Source organism: Mandrillus leucophaeus, unplaced genomic scaffold (genome assembly GCF_000951045.1).
Source record: "Mandrillus leucophaeus isolate KB7577 unplaced genomic scaffold, Mleu.le_1.0 Scaffold75, whole genome shotgun sequence".
NCBI lineage: Eukaryota > Metazoa > Chordata > Mammalia > Primates > Cercopithecidae > Mandrillus > Mandrillus leucophaeus.
The window spans coordinates 2,229,552-2,240,278 of record NW_012108141.1 but is presented as its reverse complement, the minus strand read 5'-3'; the positions used below and the strand labels follow the sequence as shown (position 1 = coordinate 2,240,278).

The 10,727-nt window shown below is 44.4% G+C and overlaps 1 protein-coding gene across 2 annotated transcripts in view; it reads left to right on the top strand.

The window, feature by feature from the left end:
- The first annotated feature begins 544 nt into the window (after positions 1 to 544).
- The window catches only part of SCARB2 (scavenger receptor class B, member 2), a 60,375-nt gene continuing 50,192 nt past the window's right edge, over positions 545 to 10,727 (top strand). For both annotated transcript variants that reach the window (XM_011966205.1, XM_011966204.1), the window contains exon 1: positions 545 to 1,006. In XM_011966205.1, coding sequence (XP_011821595.1) covers positions 890 to 1,006 — 117 coding nt within the window. In that variant the 5' untranslated portion in view covers positions 545 to 889. The remainder of the gene's footprint in view (positions 1,007 to 10,727) is intronic.

Below are 10,727 nucleotides of genomic sequence, written 5' to 3'. Positions count from 1 at the left end.
CCAATGCCTTTGCCCACCTTTCCTTCTTCGTGAAATGCCTTCTCCTCCCTTTTTTGCACGTCTTCCTTTCTTGCACATGCCCCTTACGTGACAAACTTTTATGCATCCCCCAGGCCCCAGTTCAATGTGAGGGCCCTAGGTCATCCAGGCAGAACGTGCTTGCTGGCATGATCGCAGCAGGCACCTAGTAGAAGCACTTGTTACATTGTGTTCTAATTGCGGTAACAGTGTCCCTGCTAACTTGCGAGCGCCTCTAGAGCGGAGGAATGTCCCAACCACCTTGAATCCCCCGCGCGTGGCCCATAGGAGGCCCTCAGACCTATCTGCGGAACGAGTAAATCAATGCGTGAACCGGGTTCGGCGATTTCGGTGGGGCGAGCGCTGGGCCTGCGGTGCAGGGCGCTGGGAGCCGCCAGGCCGGGCCTGGCTCAGGCGCCGCAGCCACTCAGGGCCACCGGGGACCGACCGGGGAGGGCGCGGGCCGAATCACTGCAGCCGCCGCAGGGCACATGACTGCGGCCTCCGCCCCCGCCCGCCTCCCCGCGCAGTCGCCGGCGGTCGCCTCCCGGGGTTGCGGCGAACCCGGCCCGCGAACGTCACGTCCCTGCGCGCTCCCTGCACTCTGCTGAGCTGCGCTAGGCTGGCGCCGCGGCTGCAGGGCGAAGAAAACTGAAACCGAGGCCGGGCCCGTCCCTCGGTGGCCCTATCCGCCCAGTGCACCCGGGGCCGCGCTCGCCAGCTGCGCGCACGAACTGGGCGCCGGGAGGGCGCGGAAGGGTCCCGGGTCTTCCAACGCCTTTGCGGCGGCTCCTCCCTCCTTGCAGTGGGATCCCGGGCGGGTGCGGCCCGGCCCGGCCCGGCCTGGCCCGGCCCGTGAGCGGCACACAGAATGGGCCGATGCTGCTTCTACACTGCGGGGACGTTGTCCCTGCTCCTGCTGGTGACCAGCGTCACGCTGCTGGTGGCCCGGGTCTTCCAGAAGGCTGTGGACCAGAGTATCGAGAAGGTGAGGCGGGGCGGGCTGTGTGTTTTTGTGTGTGGTGGAGTCTTCCAGCACGCCCCTCCACCCCTGCTGCTGCACCTTGTATGGGGAAGACCTGCACTCGGGCAGAGCCTCTGCACTACAACTCTTCTTGCGTCCTTGTCTTCCAGGGTTTGGTAGGCGAGGGTTAGGGAAGGATGGGGAAGGATGGCGCCTACTCTGTTCCCTTTACAGTAATAAGTAAGGCTATGGATCCTGACTTTTAAAAAGGCCTTCGGTTGTGTTCTGTCGTTTGCATCTCTCCACATTCCTTCCGTCTACACCCCAATCTCAGGTGAGCCCAAACTTGTTTCCCTCCCACTTCATGAAGAAACAGAACTAAATGAAAGACACCGCAGAAGAGGCAGGTTGTGTTGTCTGCTTGCTGTGGCCTTTGAAGTGGTGTGCGCCTGGGGATGAGACGTGGGTGTGCGGTCTATTGTGTTCTTGCCTTCTTGGGCTGGGCAGGGGCAATTGGTAGCTGGGCTAGTCCTTTAGGCTGGGTGACATTTCATCCATCAGTCTTTGCTGAACGCTGACTTAGTGGCTTTGTGTCTTGTACCAACAGCCTGTGTTGCTTTGTCTCACCATGAATTCTTGTTCTTCTCAAACGGCCATAATTTTCAGGCACAGATGCATTTAGATTCCCTACAAGAATCTGAACTTGTTTCTTCCTCTAGATGATTGGGCTGGAGAGCCAGTCCTTTAAGAATACTTCATCTCTTGATTTCACTAGTCATTTCATCTGCCCTTTCCCCCACGTCCACCAAGCTGTGTCAAAAGAGGAACAAGAGAGAGTTACTGGGATCATTTTTTCCTTAAGAAAGAAAAAAATCACCGGAGCAGCAGCTTTTCTTGTTGGCATCCGTAACTGCACGCTTCATTTCTCCCACTGGTTTGCACTTGCTGTGGCCAGATAAAAAAGCCCAGGCCTAGTCTACTTTGAATCACTGCATTCTCCAGTTAGTAAAGCTGTTTTATTCCAGGTGGCAATGGATATATTCCTTTAACTGAGTTTCCAAAAGTAATTAAGTGAGTACCTGAAATCTGGCAGTTAAAGGCAATTTTTCAAAAAGCATAATGAAATTTTTAAAGTTCACATGGCCAAGGGAAGACAAGGCCCACCGTCCGAGCATCTCAAGGGTCAGTTTCCTCTCAGTACTCATGTTCAAGGAAAAAAGAAACTGAATCCTTTCTCCACTCCTGTCCATGTCCAAATCCATGGTGAGCTGTGTCTGAGGATGTAATCTCTTGCTTTGGGTGACTAGAGTTAAGCAATCCAATTATAGTCAATATGTGAGTTTTCTTATATGGCTTTGAAAGGCTGTTTCAAGGAGCCCTATAGGATGAGTGATCTTCCCCGTGGTTCCAATATAGCCAGCCCTTAGATTCTCTATGTGTCTCCATTTTTCTGGGCGAGGGGGTGGTTGTAACGCAACTTGACTGGGGCCTGAGTTTGTGTTGGTATTTCCAAGTGGTTTTCTCCATGAGGAATGGACTCTGTTCTGATAAGTAACAGTACAGGGAAGTGGACTTTCAGAGCTGCTCAATCCCAGCTAAGGAGGACTGCACGGTGTATTGTATGAAAATAAAGGACAGGGCTAGTTTCAGTGGACAGATGTGGAAATACTGTTGTCATTAGAGGTAAGTCACACATCACTGTTTTGCTTTTTCCTGGATTACCTGTAGGGTGGTAGGTAGCATGGGATAGTGGGAAAGAATGAGGATCTTACACTCCTGGGCATGAAACCTAGCTTCCACCATGTACCAGCTGGGTGACCATGGGCTGTTTAATCTTATTTGATTCATGTTTTCCCCATCTGTAAATAGGGATAATAAGGACTAACGATCACATCTGCTTTGTCAAATAACTCTGATAACCTTAAGGTGTGATCTTTCTGGGATATAGTTAGTGCTTAATAAATGATAGCAATTTTATTTTTATTAGAAGCCACGCTAAGAAAATACATGAGATTTGGAGTCAGATTCCATATTTTCAAATCCTATTCTTGCCATTATAAGCTTTATGACTTACGTCAAGTTACTTCAGTTACCTGCTTCTCAATTTCATTGCTTGTAAAAGTGGGGATATGAGCTGTTAGCTAACTTGGGCACAGTGATGCATTTACCATGAAACTTGCAAAGTTAAGCTTTGGGTCCCTCACTTGCACAGGCCCTTCCAAAGCCCTGTACCTCATTCTGTATCCCAAATTTTCTTTTTCTTAAGAAGGGACCCACAAAACCTGTATTTGTCTCTGCATGTGTATTATTGTAGGACCAAGAATAAAGCACTTAGCATAGTATCAGGCACAGAATAGGTGATCAATATATGGCAGTCATCTTTATTGCCACTAGTATTACTATGGGAGAATTCATTCATAACTTGATTCTAATATAGTTGTAATATAATTTACTCTGATATTTCCAATTCTTTGTTTTTCATTTGAAGATTGTCTGTGCCCTGACTTGTCTACATCATAAAGGGGAGAGGGAAAAGGGATGAAATTCAAATGAGTAGGTGTGGGAAACTTAGTAAGATAATTCCTATCCAAAAAGTTGTCTCAAATGATAATTGTCCTTGAACCCTGCAGTGACCAGAGATGAGAGAGACTTTTAATTATGGCCAGTGATATTATATAGTAGAAGGAGCCAAGACAATTTTGTTTCATTCTTGGCCTCAGTGGTGACTGCCTTGTATTGGGCAAGGCCTGTAATTGTTTCTGCTTCAATTTTCTCATTTGCAAGACAGGCATAATAGTACTTCTCTTCTCTTTTTCCCACACCCTCTTCCTAGGGGATATTATGAGCATTAATACGGCATTTCCTTATAAGCATTTGGGCCTTCATGAAGAGAGAGCTTTGCAGAGACCCAGCAGTTGCTTTTCCTCCCTTAGGCCTGGAAAGGCAGGAGTTTATGTTACATTTCATCTGGTATCCCAGTGAACTGCCTTGACACCTGGCACAGTGCCTAAGATACATATTAAATACCTCTTGACTCACCTGTGATCATTTTAATAGAAAGAAGAGTGTCCTGAGAATCAGCAGAACTGAGTCAAACATTTTTTTTCTGTCCCTAAGGATTTCTTGGACTAAGCTGAACAAGCAGAGTGGCAAGTTATTTAATCCCTCAAAACCTCAGGATCCTCATTTTGAAAATAGGAATAATAAGGATAAGAATACCTACCTCATAGAGTTGTCACAAGAATGAAATATGATTGCTATAAAGCACCCAGCACAATGCATCACACAATGCCTGAACGTTAACGTTTGTTATGTCTTTAGCCATTATTTGTCATCTGTGAATTGAAACTTATTATACAAGCTATGATTCCTCCTAGCTCCAAACTTCTGAGATCCTGTGACCTTTCAGAGCAACTGTGCGGCTCAGAATATTAAGTGTGCACTCCTAATCTCTGCAGACATGCTGGCAGTTTGACTGTCTCCCAGTAATAGGGATGCAGAAGTGGCCACAGTCAGGGCTGGTCAACAAGGGATGGGCTGTCAAGGGAACCAGTGGGAGTCTAGTTTACACCTTTGACTTCCTCTTCACAGGTCAAGGCAGGACTGTAGCATTAGGTCTCAGAGATGCAATGAACACGACAAATACACTTCCCCTTCGTCTGGACCAGAGGCTTTGCACAAGTCAGCACCAACTGGTTTCTTTTGGGAGCCATAGCAACTTTGGAGCTGTTCTACTGAAGCCTCAAGAAGTGAAATATACGCCAGGCACGCTGACTCATGCCTGTAATCCTAACACTTTGGGAGGCCAAGGTGGGTGGATCACAAGGTCAGGAGTTCGAGACCAGTCTGGCCAATATAGTGAAATCCTGTCTTTACTAAAAATACAAAAATTAGCTGGGCATGGTGGCGGGCACCTGTGGTCCCAGCTACTCGGGAGACTGAGGCAGGAGAATCGCTTGAACCTGGGAGGCGGAGGTTGCAGTGAGCCAAGATGGCACCACTGAACTCCAGCCTGGGCGACAGAGCGAGACTCTGTCTCAAAAAAAAAAAAACCAAAAAAAAGAAGTAAAATATAATCACTGATAACCAGATTGCTTTGATTAGTGACTATATGGGATTTTTTTTTTTTTTTTTTCAGACACGGAATCTCACTCTGTTGCCCAGGCTGGAGTGAGTGAAGTGGCACGATCGCCGCTCACTGCAAGCTCCGCCCCCTGGGTTCATGCCATTCTCCTGCCTCAGCCTCCCGAGTAGCTGGGACTACAGACGCCCGCCACTATGCCTGGCTAATTTTTTTTGTATTTTTAGTAGAGACGGGGTTTCACAGTGTTCGCCAGGATGGTCTTGATCTCCTGACCTCGTGATCCACTGGCCTCGGCCTCCCAAAGTACTGGAATTACAGGCGTGAGCCACTGCGCCCGGCCATGATCTTGTTTTTTAAAGTCAAATCAGTAAAACATCTTTATTGATGTGTATGTAAAGGCATTCAGCTATATATAATTTTAAAGGACTCCTTCTTGCATATCTACCTCATCTCCTGAGTTTCCTCTATTCAAAGACGACTTATCTTAGTCTGAGATTTTTCTTGATCAGAAAAAACCAGTAAAGATATCTCAAATCTGTTATCTTACGGTCAAGGAAATTGAGGCTCTTGGAACAGAAGTGACTTATCTAAAGTCAAATGGAGAGGGAGGGGTAGAGCTAGCTGTGCCAGCTGGTCTCTTGATCCTGAACCCACTTTTCCCATCCTAAGGATGACCATACATCCCATTTGCCTGGAATAGTCCCATCTGGTTTCTGTGTACCTGTTGTTCTGGTGTAATCACTAACACCGCCTTCCCTCCAAAAGATTTCTGCTTTGGACAATAAATTCTGTGGCCATCCCTCACCTCTCATGCCACATTGTCCTTACAGACCACAATGTATCCTGCTTCTTGGCTCTCTTAAGGAGTTGAGGCCTATTCAAACTAGCTCAGGCAAGATGGGATTCTTTTTTTCTTTTTGTAAATCTGGAAGGGGAAACTCATAAAAATCAAAGGGCAAGAACCATGGCACAGTAAGGCCTCATGAGAGGACAATCGAAAGTGGAAAGTCAGCAGGAGCCAGGCACACTCTGTCTCCCACTTTTTCCTCTGCTTTCTCCAACAGGCTTCCTCTGTTTACTCAGCCTGGCTCTGTACTCATCCGGGCTTGCTCAGCCCCGCCTCGTTGTGACTTTCCAGCTGCTGACCTCTCATAGACGTCCTTCATCTCCTAGTTTCTCTTTTCCGAGTTTGTAGTGGAGCAATGTGATTGGCTCAGCACAGGAAGAAACTATAGCACTGTAAACAGAGGCAGTGTCATTAATTTCCTTGCAAGATTCTCTAACTCCTAAGCAAAATTACCCAAGTTCTTTCCTGGCTTTTAGAAACATGATCTTGTGAGATCAAAATCATATTAAGTTTCTTTCAGTGTCTTACTGATTCATGTTGACTATGAGTGCATTCCTTATTAATGATTAAGACAATACAGTAGGCTAACAGTTGTCAGCATAGTCCCTAGATTCTACGAGATGCATCTAAATCACTTACAAAGATTTAGACAATACCAGACCCCACCCCAGACCTGCTGAATCAGACTCTTTAGGAACAGAACCCAGGTTAAAGTCCTTATCATAAAATCCATTACCGGAGGCAGATTGCTGTGGAATCGTAATCTGCAATTTTGGGAATATGCATTTTTTTAAAGTTGTTTATATTTGTATAGTGATTATTTTAGACCATATCTTCATTCCTTAAGATGGTAATTCTAATTGAGGATATTACTACTAATAATTACTATTAATCTGCAAGTTTACATTAAAGGAAATATTATTTGGTGAGGAGGGGAAGGTTCCCGCCTGTGGAAACTACTTTGCTTTATTGTTAAATAAAATCCAAGATTTCATTCTGTCAGGCCACAGCAAAGGGGCCATCTGTTCTGCCAGACGTTTGCTTGTTTCCCAGGAAGAATCAGGAGGTGGAATTATAAGCTCATTAATGAAAACATAGGACGTTGGCCAAGTGACTAGACATTCCTGGCCATATCATCAAGATATGCACTGTCTATACACTATACACTAAGGAAGGGACCATTTTTAATCCAAGCTGGTGACTAGAAAAAACAACCAAGGGAAATAAAGACCACTTTAGGTGTTTGCTTTCTGTATCTAAAAGCACCTTTAGGTACATGCTTTGGCAGTCATTCTTTTATTTGACAAGTATTTACTGAGTGTGTACCATTTGCAAGGCAGTGTGCCAAGACCTATGGATATAACACTAAGCAAGATGCAGTCTCTACCCTTACAGATTGTATAATCCAATTTAAACTCCTGGGCCCCTCATACTCTTAAAAATTATTGAGGACCCCAAAGAACTTATGTTTCCATGGGTTATACCTATTGATATGTACAATATTAGAGATTGAAACTGATAGGTACTTTTGAGAAATGTTTAAAACAGAAGAATACACAAGCACATATTCCAATATGACATCATTACACACCATGGTAGCCTCTGGAAAACTCCACTCTACACTCAGAGAAATAATATAATTAAAAAGGCAAATGATACCTTAGTATTAAAATAGTTTTGACCTTGTGGGCCTCTCCTTAGAAGGTCTTGGGGCTCCCCAGGGGTCCTGAGATCACACTTTGAGAACTGTTGATCTCGTTTTCATTTAATTAATTATTTTGATTTTTAGAATATTTTAAAAAATACATAATATCCCTGTTTCATATTCCTGTAAGGCCAGTTTGGAAGCTATATTGTTAACGTTTTCAAACAACAAGGATTTTGCTTGGGGTGTCTTTCATTTACTGTGTCCTTTTGGCTTTCCATGAGTCCAGTGTTAAAAACAGGAGTTTGGGCCATCAGTAATTCCAGTTTCACAATCTCCTGTCTTTCCCAGAATGCTGATCAAAGTAGACAAGAGCATTCATATCTCCATAATTGAATTACTCAATAATTCCCTTTTAGCCTCAGCCCTGCAGGGATTTTCAACCCGTATGAGGTAGTTTGGTATTTTAATCTAGTGTGAAACTCTCTTTGAAGGTAGAGGTCCTGTCATATTTGGTTTTGTTTCTTACTGCCAAATGTAATGTCTTATTCACAATAGATGGTCAGTAAGTATTACTTGGATGAATAGAGAAAATAATTTCTTTGGAAATGATTTTGTTTGCATTTTGTTGTTTAATCTCACATTTTGCCCCACTTTGTAGGCCAGTGGTCACATGTTTGTCTCATGAATGATTTATACCTTTAAAATCTGGAAACTTCACCCACTGGTCCAGATTTCCAACTTCTCTTAAAACATGTGGATGTTCTTTGGTACTCGTCATACCAAGTTCTGTGTGGTAGCTATCTGGTCAGAAAAGAGGCTGACCCTTAGAAGAGACCTGCCTTCCCTGTTTCCCACTGTCTTAGTCCATTCAGGCTGCTGTCACAACATAGCATAGACTGGGTGGCTTATAAACAACAGAAATTTATTTCTTATAGTTTTGGAGGCTGGGAAGTCCAAAGCCCCGGCGGATTTGGGGTGTGCTGAGGGCCCACTGCCTCATAGATTATGGACTTCTCACTCTAACCTCACATGGCGAATGAGCTCTCTGGGGTACCTTTTATGAGAACTAATCCCATCCGTGAGGGTTCTATGCTCATAACCTAATCACCTCGTAATCTCACCACTTTGGGGGTAAGGATATCAACAAAGGAGTTTTGAGGGGACACAAACATTCAGACCACAGCACCCACCGTCCTTTGCGCCCTTATTGGCTCCCAAGGCCCAGTGAAGGTGTCTGTTGTTGTGCATGTGCTGTTGTGTTTCTTAGAGAAATATTTCTCTATATCTGACACTCCTTACCAAAGGAAGGAAAATGAAAGATAGCTTGAGAGGATCATGGGTTTAACAGAAATGGGAGAGGGCATGTTTCTTTGTAGAAATGAATATTGCTGCTGGGGTTTGACATGCAAACAAATGTGCAAACTCACGGCCTGTGTCACTCATTTGCCCTAGCCATCTGGCCCCTTCAGCATCTGGATTTTACACACTTTCCAGAGAGAGTGTGAGGCAGAGTGCCATTGTTACACTAATGTAATCACTCATCGCAAGTCCCAGTTTTTTAAATTCATTTTTTAATTGACAAGTCAAAGTTATACATATTTAGGGCATGCAACATGATGTTTTGAGAGAGATATAGATATAGATAGATATACATAGTGAAATGGCTAAGTCAAGCTGTTTAACATACGCATTATCTCAATTGCTTATCTTTGTTTTGTGGTAAGAACACTTAAAATCTAATCTCAGCATTTTTCAGGTATAGAGTATTTTTGGGGTTTTTTGTTTGTTTGTTTGTTTGTTTGTGTTTTTGTTTTGAGATAGAGCCTCTCTCTATCACCCAGGCTGGAGTACAGTACTGCTACCATGGCTCATTGCAGCCTTGACCTTCTGGGTTCAGGCCATCCTCCTGCTTTAACCTCTAAAGTTGCTGAAACTACAGGTGTGCACCACCATGGCAGGCTAATTTTTAATTTTTTTTTGTAGAGATGGGGTCTTGCTGTGTTGCCCAGGCTTGTCTGAAATTCCTGAGCTTAAGCAATCCTCCCGCCTTTGCCTCCTAAAGTCCTGGGATTACAGGCATGAGCCACTGTGCCTGGCCCAATATATTCACTGTAATCACCATGATGTATGTTAGATCTCTTGAATTGGTTTATATCAAACTGAAGTTTTGTATCCTTTGACTAACATCTCACCAGTCCTCCCAGCCCCCACAGTTCCCATTTTAAGGATATTTTCTTTTAACACTGTGCTTCTAATAATCAATGGTAATGGAAGAGGAGACACAGAAATAGGTAGGTAAATGGAATACTATGCAGCCATAAAAAAGGATGAGTTCGTGTCCTTTGTAGGAACATGGATGCAGCTGGAAACCATCATTCTCAGCAAACTATCGCAAGAGAAGAAAACCAAATACCATATGTTCTCACTCATAGGTGGGAGTTGAACAATGAGATCACTTGGACACAGGAAGGGGAGCATCACACACCGGGTCCTATTGTGGGGAAGGGGGAGGGGGGAGGGATAGCAGTAGGAGATATACCTAATGTAAATGATGAGTTAATAGGTGCAGCACACCAACATGACACATGTATATATATGTAACAAACTTGCACGTTGTGCACATGCACCCTAGAACTTAAAGTATTTAAAAAAAAAAAAAGAAATAGGTAGGTAATGAAAATATTACTTATTTCAAATTTGAGAGATATAATCACAACCAAACAGGTTGCAAAATAATGAGACTGGCTGTGTAAGTTACACACAGAATATGTGGGCCTTGTTTCCATGACCTTATTTCTTATTTATTCACATCTGAAAATCCTCTTTCTCTCTACCCTCCCCACTCCCCATATATGTATATATATTCCCCACCCTCTGCCCCCAATTTTCATCTGGTTCTATGTTTAAGTTTCTTTTTTTTTTTTTTTTTTTTTCGAGACGGAGTCTCGCTCTGTCACCCAGGCTGGAGTGTAGTGGCGTGGTCTCCACTCACTGCAAGCTCTGCCTCCCGGGTTTACTCCATTCTCCTGCCTCAGCCTCCCGAGTAGCTGGGACTACAGGCGCCCGCCACTGCGCCCGGCTAATTTTTGTATTTTTAGTAGAGACGGGGTTTCACCGTGTTAGCCAGGATGGTCTCGATCTCCTGACCTCATGATCCGCCCGTCTC